The 14290-nt window shown below is 37.1% G+C and overlaps 1 protein-coding gene across 1 annotated transcript in view; it reads left to right on the forward strand.

Moving 5' to 3' along the window:
* Positions 1-9894, forward strand: part of LOC308686998 (uncharacterized protein) — a 30114-nt gene extending 20220 nt beyond the window's left edge. Inside the window, exons 4-9 of the mRNA XM_081359175.1 lie at positions 8243-8275; positions 8359-8433; positions 8728-8756; positions 8848-8922; positions 9072-9140; positions 9271-9894. Of these exons, the coding sequence (XP_081215301.1) occupies positions 8243-8275; positions 8359-8433; positions 8728-8756; positions 8848-8922; positions 9072-9140; positions 9271-9381 (392 nt within the window). The 3' untranslated portion in view covers positions 9382-9894. The remainder of the gene's footprint in view (positions 1-8242; positions 8276-8358; positions 8434-8727; positions 8757-8847; positions 8923-9071; positions 9141-9270) is intronic.
* Positions 9895-14290: the final 4396 nt, after the last annotated feature.

A 14290-nucleotide genomic window follows, 5' to 3' on the forward strand; every position in this document is an offset into this window, starting at 1 on the left:
TTCCTTAACTGAATACCTTTTCTTCCTTTCTACTAATTTCTAAATGAACTATCATGAATAAACTTAATTATGTCACATGTAATCACTCAAACTAAAAAAGCTTCAAGAGCAATGTTACATTTACTTCATAAAAGTCATTCAATGAACTCATTAGACAATTAGAAAAAATAACTCTCGAAAATAACTTTTTATACTATCTTACATATTCATTGTATGGTCATTTCTTTTTCTGTATAACTAAGTTTTTTCCTTAACCTTTTCAAACATAAAGCATTATAACTTAATTATTGTTAAAACTTCCTTTCTGTAATTTACGTTTTTGCATACAAATATTTTTAATTTCAATTTTTCTAGAATGACTGCTAAACCATTATCTAAACTTATTTCTGATAGAATTTCAAATCTAAGGAATAATTCTTTGGTCTTAAATTTAATTACTTCTCTTGACCCTCCTCTGTTGATCTCATTGCCTTTACCCATCTCTATCTTGTTCATATAATCCATTACCAAGAGTTTTATTAGTCCTTCTGGTACTGATATATGGCCTATTTTTGTCACTGTTCCTTTCCTACCTTTATTTTTGTCGCAAATTTCTCTGGTATACAGTCAACAATTGCAAAAAAATGCCTTTTATTTAATTTTCCTTATTCTTTTTCCTTATTCTTAATTTAGCCTTTTAATTTAGCCTTTTAATTATTGTCCTTCCTTATTCTTTTAATCCCTCCCCCCTTGCGCAAGGGAATACCTTGCGCATGGTTTGAGAATATTCAAAAAGTATGTTTTTGTGCAATAACCTGTCATTCTTATCCCCCTCTGGTACCACCATATAGATTGTTCATAAGGCAATAATCTACATGGTATTGAACAGTCTATATGCTATAACAATTTGTTTGTTATTGAATTTGAACAATTTCCATCTGAGGTGGTCATTCTATTAGCACCATTTAAAATACATTTAATTAGTCAAATAGCATATTGAATCAAATCATAATTCAAATCATAAATGAAATCAAATATTTGTTAATAGTCAGTGTTAATCTTTTCTTTAATTTTCAACTGTAGCCTTAAATTAATTATGTATACCCGTTTTATTGACAAATTACATTCGAGTACCCATTATGATCTATTTTAAAATGTCATTTAGGTCGATTTGTATTTTCCTTCATGACTTGTCTTAATTCTCACTGTGCTATGACAGTTACTTGAATTAATCGCTTATCATTCATTATTTTCATTTGTTTTCTGATTTTTCATTATCGTTTACATTGTTTTTGATATATTCTTTAATTCAATATATTTCTTTCTGGGGTTATTATTAAGTTGCTACTAGTGTATTCAATGGCTTTAACATTACATTTAAAGACAGTTTGGTTGACGTTGACTATTGTTTGAACTTGTACTCATCTCTGTTGATTCTCTCTTCTTTGCACAACTCCTTGAAAGTTTCTTATTCTGCAACTTTTCATTTAAAGTTCTTCTTGTCATTTGCTTCTTTTTCCATTCATGTTGATCATTTTGTTAGCCGTCTTAACAGTCATTACATGTTTCACCAGGGTGACTCTTTACGAGCCGTTGCATGGACTTCCCTCGGAGGTGAGGGGGCTGTTACTAGCACAAGCCCTCTTGATCCCTCACTTCCTGTTGTGGCGAGTAGAGGCTTGTTGGTGTGAGAGGCATGGACTCAATGTCACTTTGCTGATCAATGTTCAAGTCTCTTCTTTTGTTGTTGTTGTTTGAATCGTCCCAGAAACCTTCCTGGAATTGAATTGCTCTCATCTGCGAATGCAACCTTCATTATTTCTTTTTAGTTTTGTTAGTGACAACAACATTTTAAATCATCTGCTCCATTGTCCTTCTTGGTGTCACCTGTAAAATGATCATGTGGGCTGAGTGGTGTTCTGGCCTCTTTTGTGTGTTTTCTGCTCATTAGCAGTAGGGCTTTACCCCTATATTATTTTTTACAATTAGTCAATTCAGCTCAGTTATCTCATTGATTTGAGTCCCACTATCAGCATACTAGTTATCAGGCATCTTTGACAACACTCAACCCACTTTACTAAAAGACAAACAATATTTCATACTTTTGACAAAACGTCAGCTCCTTCGTGATATGCTGAAAAGCAAGTCAGATGTGTTATTCTCCATCATGATATTCGGAAAGGAAAGTCAGATTTGTTAGGCGCTGCGCAGAATATAGTACTGTTTTGTTTTCTTTTACAATTTTTTTTTTCCCCATTTTCTTTTTTCTATTGTTACTACAGTTTCGACCAGGATTTTAACCAAATCCATCCATGGTCATTATTGGGCAGAATATGCCCTGTGGGCCCACATATGAAATTTAGATACAGCTGTAGGCAAAATAATTGATTTGCCTTAGTGTACACTCATTCATTCATAATCAGTCACTCATGGCCATCACACATTCTTCTTCCGCAGGTTGTGCTCTAAATGCGGAACTTACAAATTTAGCTGTGGAATTCCAAAGGTCTGACAGACAACATCACAACAGCTATTCAAACACTATTCAGAATTGTCAGTTATCTTAATGCTTAGTTTACTACTGTTGTTATAATCCCTTTTTTCTTGTTTTTTCCCAAACTCTAATAGATTAAATATTTCAGAATAATAGGCCTTAGTATGGTGCAGTTGAGAGTAAGACAGCCAATTGTAATTTCTCAAATGCATTTTGTCATTTGTTTGGTCTACTTTTTCACATTCTTTTTGTTTTTGCACATGAGCTTCTTTAAGAATAAAATTGGAGATCTCTGCCTAATCTTGGATCCATGGCCAATAACATTTCCATCTCATTATCCCAGTTTTGACAGCATTTTTAATTTCATAATTTTTGGACTTTTGGAGTTATTTATCCTTCTCCAATTTATCTCTATAAAAATATTAAAACAAGATGGAGTGACCAGTACCATTGTTTTGCAAACAAAAATAATCATTCTCTGACATTTTGTGTTTTTTTTTCTTTGCCAGAGAATAATTCTATCATGCTTTTAGCCCTATAGTTGTCTAATATAATAGCCCTCACTATACCAAATCCAGCCTTAGTTTTAACTATTTTGTGAGTTGAGCACCCACTTCTCTGTATTATTTTTCTTATAGAGCTGGACTTGTACCTATTGAAAGAGCAAAGAGGGTTAGTTTAGCAGAGAATATAAAGAATTGCCATGAGACCAGTGAATAATCAGAATGAATTAAGTTAATATAATAATGAACTAAATTTGAAGCAGTCTCTAGAGTGTTCATTAGGTTTGTCACACCTGTGTGCCCCGTAAGGGTCAGTTCTTCTGTTTTTAGATCAGTGTTCGTTGACATGTTTTTCAGCCTTGCTGTGACTCAATGGCCATTGCAGAGTGGAATATAGGCTCTGCTGCTTCTCTGTCTCTTCTCAGTTTGGGATTTTGATCAATCCTGTAACAGTTTTGCATCTCAGGATTAGTCTTTTTTTTTAGGAAAAGTCTCAAGTGAAAGATTCACCTTTTCCAGTCTTAATTCAGTCTTTCTGAGTCTTTTTGAACTTCAGGAGGGGAGCTGAGAACCCCTCACCCACTTCTCTCTTCTTCTCTGCGTCAGTGTCTCTGCATTCATGTCTTTGCCCTTTGCCCTCTTGTTGCTTCCACAGGACACTGTTTCCATCTGCAATTTGAACACTCAGAGATCTGCATGAATCAAATTGAACTTTTACATATAAGCTATTAGCTCTTTATCTACATTCTACTTTTTTAACCTGCATCTTTTCACTGGTTCTTTTATATAAAAATCTCACTGGTTGACCATAGCAGTTCCCTTATTCTATTAGTAAGCAGTTCTTCATTGCAGGAAAAAGCAATATCAGCAATAATTCTAACTTTGATTATCTGAGAATAATTCAATTAAATAATTTTCCCTATCATAAAATCAGGCTTCAATCTTTCTTCTATATTTGCATGCTGTGTTCACAATAATCTAGTATGTTTCTCAACAATCATCAAGGAATTCCTCTTATTTTTTTACTCTCATCAACTTCTGTAAAGTATTTTTGACTTTTGAAACTTGGTCACTCAATCTTGCCTTCTGCACACTGCACCAGTTATTTTTCTCTTAACACAAACTTATTAATCTGCAATGGAATACTTTTTCCACACTGTCTTCAGGGATAATGAGATACAAATTTTAGACGTCTTCAGATATAATATATAATATATTAAGCACGTGCAATCATATTTGTATTCACCTATTAATATTTATCATTACATTTATTGATTAACTATATATCTTATTATTTTAACTTATTTTATACTACAATATTCTGCTAAGCTAATATCTTGAAACAATTGTTTTCCCTTACTTTTCTTTTTTCCTTTTTCTAATACCCACCATTTCAGTCCCTTCATTCACAGGTCAGTCACACATTCTCTGTCCCTTCAAGCAACCAGGGTCAGAGGTCACTTATTTTCAACCACAGGCACAGTCACAGGATCCTACAGGCACACCAACATGATCTAACACACTTATTTTTTTCCCTTCTCTGTCAGATCTGAACAATACATTAAAATATTCACTAATCAACACAATGACACTTTTAACTATCCTATTCCATAAACCTCTGTGATTCACTTCCTCAACACAACAGAGTGAAATAAGACCTTAATTCCCCTGAGCAGACTCTTATTAGATTAATAAGGTACCCGGAAATTGACTTTATCTGCAATCATGCTCATTTGTATCCTTCAAGGCCCTCTTACAAATGTCTGCAGATCAACCATCTATAGGCTATAAGCTAAACTACACCTGTATCAATCAATGCCCACTTACAGGTATAACACATCAATAACTGATATCCTTATATCAGTACGCTTGTCATCCATCGAGGCCCTCTTGACAAGTAACACAAAACTTAACTGATATCCTTATCAGTGAATTCAAACCCTCTGTGTGCATGCTTTTTGCTCATCATCCTTCAAGGCCCACTTGATGAACAAACACAGAACCTTACGTACGTACGTACGTCAAAACTCTTTGCGCTAAATCAGCATCACCAGTAGTTATAGAATCCACTCAGGATTAAACAAGCACTAGCAAACACTATCGGGAGCTCCTTTACCAACTACTTGACATACAAAGACAATACATGTAATTTTTTCTGACATCAAACATCCCACTTTCACTTTTTAAGTTCTTTAAATTTGGAGAAGCTTGTCTTACCACATCCGGGCCACTGGTGACTAACACATACACCTTATTCAAAAGCAAAAACTGCTCACCTCAAAGTACAGCGGCCACTGTTGTCTGTGTGAGTCACCAGCGATCCCTTCGTGGCTCCTTCAGCTCCTAAGCCACGTCCTGCCGGGGTCGCCATTTGTTGTGGTTTAATTATTTTCAGGGGAATGACTTCAAAGATATTTGACATCAGAAAAAATTAGACTTTATTAACAAACAAAGCCGAGTGTCCCTCTGCAGACAAGACCCTCCAGAAAAATTGCCCAGCAAACGTATATACCCTCTCCTTGTCCCAAACATGGTAATACATTCTATAGGTATTTTGAGAAATAGTTTTGTACCATGTGACATTACTGAAATAGAATTTTCTGCTGTAACAACACCTTGTGCTCTCAGGTTCCAAAGTCAGCCAAAGTCACCCACAGACAAGGAAATAATAGTGTACAAAAAACAGTTAAATTACTTATTTTCTAAATAATAAAATCTTCAACACACGCACCTCAGCCTTTTGTCAGTCCAGACCACGATGACGGAAAGACGCACACCTGCAGCCAACATCATTCATCCAACCTCCATGCCACGGTAACTTAAACTCAAATAGAAACAAGGATAAGGAAACAGACATAGTACAACGCAAGCCAGTAAGTGTGCACTCCAAACCAACGAACGAAGTACTAACATGTATAAATAAAGCTTTGCAAATTTGTCAAACCAAATCTGTGTAGTGATTTTATTATACATGAACCTTAAATCCTATACTATACTAAACTCAAATATAAATGAATGATAAAGAGGAAGAAAATAACTATCAGTATGTGAATGAATGTATGTATCGCAAATGAATGCGTGTCTGTTACCCTTATCAATGTGTGGCCACAGGTTCGGCCATCACACCACTCAATTGACATCTGTCCATTTTGGATTTAGATTCACGAGTTCACACTTACAAATAAGTCAGATAGAATAAATGCGTATTTGGCGTGCTGTCCGAGGAGAGGGCTCCGGGCTCTGTATTTGGCCCGAACCCAGAGTACTCCCCCCGTATTCCTGGCTGTGAAAGAACAAGCCAAGAGTGAGGAGTCGGGGTGATGGAGGGATGCTGAAAACTGTCAAGGAAGTTAGGTGAGTTGACAGAGTGAATATATATATGCTTCCTCTCATGCTGATAGGGTAGACATGGTAATTGTTTGATGAGTTGATTGATTGATTGATTGATTGCTTGATTATTTGAACGTGCTCCTCCCGAACTTTGTTAATAAAACATAATTTAATTTTCTGTAGCAGTTAAAAAAAAAAAGAGACACATTTGCGCATACTTGTTGTGGACCAACTCAAGTCTGACAGATTGGGGAGGGAGGGGGGGAGTGATAGTGGTCATGTAATCTTTATTTATAATTTATTATTATTATTTTTGTTAAATTAGTGTTCATAAACGACTTATGTGTGGTCTTTCAAGAATTTCAAGTTAATACTATAACAATTTCCGAAAAATATTTTTAAAGCTTGTGTCATGTGGTGCCCCCCTAGTGGTTGTGAATGGTTGGTGCCCCTGGGCACTGGCCCAAGTGCCCTTATGGATAATCCGGCTCTGGCAAGGTGGAGGGTGGGTGTGGCCTTGACCATCTTGCGCAACGGTACCGTGGCGTGCATGTTTACGTTGGATATAGCAATGGCGCGAAGAAACGCAGTCTTTCAAGCATTTCAGTTTGACCCAGAATCTGATCCAGATGGAGAAGCAACGGGTGAAGAAGTTGCAACTCAGCGGCATTCACATTAATAAGAGCGTGATCATACAATGCTAGTCAACGGGTTACAGAAAAAACTTATTCTGCGAATAATTGCGTAAAATATATATATATATATATATATATATATATATATATATATATATATATATATATATATATATTTGCAGTGTGCAGCGGTGGGCAAGTGATGAAACCGGTGTTGCGACTGAACACAAGTATTCTTTTTGGGAAGAAAAGATGCATACTTTTGAGTGTGTAGCAGAAGAGTAGACAAGCTTTAGGACAAACTACCACGTCAAACAACAAACAATGGTTGCTCTCTGTCGCTTAGTCACGCACATCCTGTCACTCAAACTGACCTGTCAATCATCTTGTCAAAGATAAAATCCTCCACATTTAATTTCATTTCATTTCCTGTATCGGAGAGAAATGCAGAAGCACGTTGATCTGTAGTCGCGGGTTTTTCATGACAAGACTCTACTCATATTAATGAATAATGATGCATTTAAAAGTAAATGGCCAAATGGATCTTTATAAAAGTCCACATGGTTATTGCAGAAGAAATATAACACAGATAACATTGAATAAATATTTTTCTATCAGGTTAAACTTTGATTAGTCACTCAAACCTTTATCTAAACCTCTCACCGTCGGTCGCGCATATCCGCCATGTTTTGTAGTTTTTTTAAAAACACTTTTTACTCGTCTTTGTAGTTCCTCCTCCAAAGCGCAGTGGGTTGTGGGTAATATTAGCTGTTATAGTGAGCACGGATCCACACTTTGAAAATCCACATCCGGAGACTTCTGGCACACTCTTTTCAACATACTATGCTTTGGGACACTTATATTAATCTCACACACTGTTTAGGAAGGATAGTATGGACATTGAGACGCAGGGCAAGGCTGTGTTTACGTCCACTTTTTACGCTCATCCCTCGCTAATGTTGCACGAGTGTCCACTACTGGAGAACTCTTGAAATGAGTTTGAATGAAATGCTATAAACCCTTCATCACATGTAATCCAATATGGAGTTGATTATAAATTATACATTTGTTTTACACAGCACTATAGGCCTGTATGTATGCTTGGGCTGTTGGAGAAAATATAGTTAAAAAACAATCTAAATAAGTCTAATATCATACTATATAGAGTTGTGTGGTGTGACATGCTTCATACCGCAATGCATGCTGGGAGCCATGAGTTTTATACTATGCCATAAAGCATGTCACTATTGTCAATGGATTTTGTCTTTGTATATAATTGTCCCCATTCATCCTTTTCACAGAGTCTCAGGATCATTGGGATAAAAACACACCAGGTACATAATCACAGTGTTTTGTCTTTGTCTATAGTTGTCCCCAATCTGTCCGTCTCTGACTCTGTGCTCGATCTCTTCTTCAGTCATAGTGATTTCTGTCGCTGCAGTCGCTGTTCTCCTTCTTGCTCTTCTCTGGCTGATCTGCAGAAAAAGAGCTGGTGAGTTTTCAGATTTACTCCTTTACAACAATTAAAAACAGTTCAGATGAGCAAACAAACACATCTTGTTCAGATTGTAAGTATCATAGAAACATGTGGATTATATGAAATTCTCAAACAGAAGTTTATTCCTGCTGAGAAATCCTGTAATGTCAATATCAACGAGTTATCAAGTCAACAATCATTTTTATTATTCATTTTAATGCTTCAACAAAATCTGATTGTTGAAAAATCTTAATGCTTAACATTGTGTTTTCCATAAATACTCATATTTGATGAGGCTCTTGTTTTCAGATAATAAAAGAGGGACTGGTGACTCTGCGGTGAGTTCAGTAATGCAGTGATTTAGATTTGATTACTGTCTTTAAAGCTCAATAAAGTGTCATTCATGCAGTTTAACTGTTTGTTCTGAAGGTCAAAGATGAGAATGATCATAACGGGACGAATGAGACGATCAACATGTCCATTCCTCCCGCTGCAAGAGCCGATGTGAGTCCACTAAATCATCAAACATTACGTTCACTGTCTGTTCAATAATGTGATTTAAAAGCTTTTGTGTTATTCTACATATTATAGTGAGAGATATGTCTGTTCTGTGTGTTAAACTTGACTCTCTGCACGTTTACATTGATGTTTAGGAGCAGACAGATGATGTGACTTATTCTGAGGTCACTTATTCCAATACAAAGCCAGTAAAATCACTCAATGTGAGTAGATACCAGCACATGAGTTTGACTCTCAGATAAATGAAGCTCATACTATAATAATAATAATAATAATAATAATAATAATAATCGCTGTGGTTCAAACATTGATGAACAGAATCTGTTCTTTCAGGATCATGATGATACAGTGACTTATGCTGCCGTCAGAGGAAGAGAAGATCAACCGCAGGATCAACTTTACGCCTCTGTGAACAAGAACAAGACCTTCACAAATAAACATTAATGATACAGATCATGAGCTCATCATATCAGGAGCAGACGGGAAGATTTCATCTCTCTGGGGTTTGGAGGAATTATATATGTGTGTGTGTGAACGAGCAGATATTTGTTGAATGTCCTGTGAATATGAATGAGATTTATTGTGAATCATCATCTGGTCAGAGCACAGAATCTCATCTATATCATCATAGCTACAGTAAAGTTAGAGATTGAAGCCCTGATGTGTTTTCATACAGGCCAGACTCAATCTAGTGTCTCACAAGCCTCTTCCATGACTGGAGTCTGTTCATCCGCTGGATTTCTGTCTGAAAACCTTCATCTTCATGCAGAAGCTCATGCTGAAATGATCCTCTTGCTTCAGCTTGTATATCAGCTGTTTCTTCTACAGAGAGACGTCCGTCTGAGAATTACACCAGTGTCTGCTCACAAATTTGACTTTGCAGTGTGTATATGTCACGCAATTAAATGTCAGTTCTTTCTTTCTTTTTTTCACACAATAAAGAGCATGAAATATCATGAGTTAAAAGAACAGTTTTTGCATCCTGCAAAATCTCCATCATCTGGAAATCACACTGAATGCTACACTTGAAGTCTGTAAGGACATTAGCTCTAAGGGGAAATATTAATAATAATCCATAATTACCAATTATGATTAATTATTAATATTTGGGTCAGTTAATCAGATTAACTTTGAGGTAAGCCAAAGTAATATTACAATCAATTAATCAGTTCCAAAGAACTCTTTGATTATTCATTTATTCTAAGGAAAATGTATTGTTCATGGTCGCTGAAAAATAATTATTCCTTATGTGTACAGCAATTAGCATGTAGCAAGATCAAAATCGTAAAAGGGACTTTGTATGCAAACAGAGGATCAGAAACCAAATTCATAATCGTGCACAAATTTTATTAACTAAATCACAAACATTACTAACACTAAACAAACATAAATACATTCATACATCCATACATACATGCATAGGTGAAAGGGGTGAGTGGTGTGGAACAGGAAATAGAACTATGGAATAAGATCTCAGTATGAGAAGAAGAACCATCAGCTTATTTCATAGCAATCTCATCAAAGAATACTTGCATGGCAGTTGCAATCGTGGAAAATTCTTGGATTGGATTGGATTCGTTGATTGGGTCTATGGCCTTGAAGAAAAACATGGTGGCTTCGAGCACATGGCTGTTGTGAGTCGAAGCCTGCTGTCCTGGCTTGAAGACCAGGAGTGGATCGTTGAGTCAGTGATGGTAAAGTTGCAGTTGTTTTCTAGATTGAAGAAAAGTCTGACTCCCTTTTTGGAGTATGAAAACATGGCAGGCATTGCTCAGGCCTGTTTGGGCCCAGGGAGCTGGGCCCAAGTGGGGGGGAAGGGGTCCAGCCCCTCCCCCAGTAACAGCAGAAGCTGCCTTGTTGTCGGATGAGAAGCGTTGAGAAGAGAGAACGGTCACTGTGGTCAGTCTCTAATAAAGCCTGAGAATGGCCACCCCTCTCTGGGTTTGCTGTACCAATGAGAAGGGTGGACTGTCTGGCGGGAGTTTCTTCTGTCACCAGGATTTACAAGCCTTTGTCTTAAGCGTGCTTACTCGGACTGGCATGCTGGATTGGTGTTTAATGACACTACTAAGGAAGATTCTTAGTAATTCTAATGTGTTCCACAGCTATTGGCATATCATGTACACAATCATTTCGATCTTCAAAGCACCAATTTATCGAGACCAAACATGGTTACATAGACAGTTGGTCTTGTAATAACTACATAGTATCAAAGAGATCATAGTATCAACAGAATTATTAAAAGACAAAACACACAACAGTAAATCATTCTCAAAATGTTCTGGAATGCCTGTTCATTTCATGTCAGTCAGTTCATCAATAAATGAATGCAGGATAGTTTGTTCTGATATCTGTGGCAGAGTTAGTTACTTGTTAGCATTCCTGAGAGTCATAAAACATCCTATCTGATCGCGGCCATGGCAACCAGGCCCCTTTCACCCCGCCTGGGGGTTGGGACCCTGCTCTCGGATGGAAGTTTTAAAGATTGGTGTGTGCATATGGCAAATAATTGTGTCTGATTTGTCTCAGTTGCTACAGATTGGGCCCAGCTCCCTGGGCCCAAACAGGCCTGAGCAATGCCTGCCATGCTTTCATACTCCAAAAAGGGAGTCAGACTTTTCTTCAATCTAGAAAACAACTGCAACTTTACCATCACTGACTCAACGATCCACTCCTGGTCTTCAAGCCAGGACAGCAGGCTTCGACTCACAACAGCCATGTGCTCGAAGCCACCATGTTTTTCTTCAAGGCCATAGACCCAATCAACGAATCCAATCCAATCCAAGAATTTTCCACGATTGCAACTGCCATGCAAGTATTCTTTGATGAGATTGCTATGAAATAAGCTGATGGTTCTTCTTCTCATACTGAGATCTTATTCCATAGTTCTATTTCCTGTTCCACACCACTCACCCCTTTCACCTATGCATGTATGTATGGATGTATGAATGTATTTATGTTTGTTTAGTGTTAGTTATGTTTGTGATTTAGTTAATAAAATTTGTGCACGATTATGAATTTGGTTTCTGATCCTCTGTTTGCATACAAAGTCCCTTTTACGATTTTGATCTTGCTACATGCTAATTGCTGTACACATAAGGAATAATTATTTTTCAGCGACCATGAACAATACATTTTCCTTAGAATAAATGAATAATCAAAGAGTTCTTTGGAACTGATTAATTGATTGTAATATTACTTTGGCTTACCTCAAAGTTAATCTGATTAACTGACCCAAATATTAATAATTAATCATAATTGGTAATTATGGATTATTATTAATATTTCCCCTTAGAGCTAATGTCCTTACAAGTCCATTTCAGAGTCTTGCATATCTGAGCTTTCTCTATTCTCCTGAGTACCTTTCTCAGTTAACCCTCCTATTACCTTTGGGGTCAATTTGACCCCATTCGGTGTTTAACGTCTCTAAATACATACTTTAAAACAAATTTTTTGCTTCATATTTAAAGACTTTTCCTAATTTAATGGGGACAACTGGATAAACATAAAATTAACATGATGATAGGTTTTCAATGTTCTGTACGTACTTTTGTAGCATCAGTGTTCTTTGGGGTCAATTTGACCCCAGGCTCATTTTGCTGTATAAAACATATAAGAAATATAATGTTTTTTGTTGTTCACACATTGGTGATTAGGCACAAATCCCACATTTATTTTGGATGATATTGAGGTCATTATAAGTTGAGATTTTATGATCTTCAAAACCTTCCCTCTGCTTTAGGGCCCTAACCTGACATTACCGTATAGGCCTACTTGAGGTATTGCGAGAACCACTGATTGTTCACATGATATTGTGGAGGGGGGAATCATAATTCTCACAAGAAATTAGATATTTCCAGTGCCAATTATATATTTCCAGGGAAGAGAAAACATAATTCTTGCAAGAACTTTGATATTGTGTGCCGTGGGGGAGGGGAAAACATAATATAGGGGAGGAGCAAATGTATGAAAGCTTCCACAGAAGCCTTATAAACTATTTCTCTTTGTGCTTTGTGAGCTCTCTCTTTATGCTCTTTCTCAATTGAAAATTACCTCTTAGCAAAGTTTTTTTTTTTTTTTGGGGGGGGGGGGGGGTTTCTATATGGACCTGTTCGCCAGCAAGACACCAGTCGACCTGCCCGAAATGCAGGACAACGCCATACCAGCCATCCCGTCAGTGTTGACCAGTGAGGTCAGGCATGCGATTCAGAACATCCAGAAAGAATGGGTGCCAGGGCTGGACGGAATCGAGGAAGATGGCCAAGACAGTGCTGTTGTACAAGAAGGGTGACCGCGAACAGCTGAGCAATTATTGGCCAATCAATACTTCCCACTTGAATGACAGGGTACAGCTGTGGCCAAATTTCAGTTGTTATGATGTTGATTCACATTTTTACATAGATACATTAGACACACATAGATTGTTGTGCAGAGTGATCAGAGGCATTTTACATCATTTCAAAAAACTTTATCACAAAACCCCAAATTTCACTGTTTATGTCCTTGGCACCAAATTACCAGCTAACATCATTTTACTAATCATATCATCAGCACATGACCGCTATAAAAGAAAGGAATAAGTGCTTCCAATCATTATGTTCTTCTGTTAGAAATGGTTTCCTCCAAAGAAAGATGGAGGATCATCTTTGCATCAAAATGGCCTCACATGTAAGGAAAGAGCTGCAAAGAATTTTGCACCTGAAAGAACCATTTACCAGATCATCAAGAGCTTCAAGAATAGAGGTTCGGCTGCAGTGAAGAAGGCTTTAGGATGTCCCAGAGTGTCCAGCAAGTACCAGGAACTTCTCCTCCTGAGGAATCAGCTAGGGAATCATGTCACCACCAGTGCAGAACTGCTCAATATTGGCAGCAGGTGGGTGTGAGAGCATCTGCACACACAGCAAGGCCAAGACTTTTGGACAACGACCTGGTGTCAAGAAGGGCAGCAAAGAAGACACTTCTCTCCAATAAAAACATCAAAGATTGGCTGAAATTCTGCAGGAAGTACAAGAATTGGACAGCAGAAGACTGGTGCAAAGTTAATGTATCTGATTAGAATATCTAGAAAATTGATTGTCCAGAGAAGAAAAGGTGAACGCTACCATGAGTCCTGTGTCGTGCGAACAGCGAGGCATCCTGAGACTATCAATGGGAGTGTCATATTGACCCCAAACCTATCCTTGATAAAATATATTGTATTATATAATAAATAAAAAGCTATTAAAACACGAAATATATATATCATTAATTAATTTTAGATCAATCAGTGACATTTTATAGTGATTTGCTAATTTGTCCATAGCCGTGCAGTAGGTATTCTGGATGTATAAGGGGTGGGGGTGGGGGTGGGGGG

This window comes from Scardinius erythrophthalmus (assembly GCF_964197995.2).
Source record: "Scardinius erythrophthalmus genome assembly, chromosome: 1".
NCBI classification, from domain to species: domain Eukaryota; kingdom Metazoa; phylum Chordata; class Actinopteri; order Cypriniformes; family Leuciscidae; genus Scardinius; species Scardinius erythrophthalmus.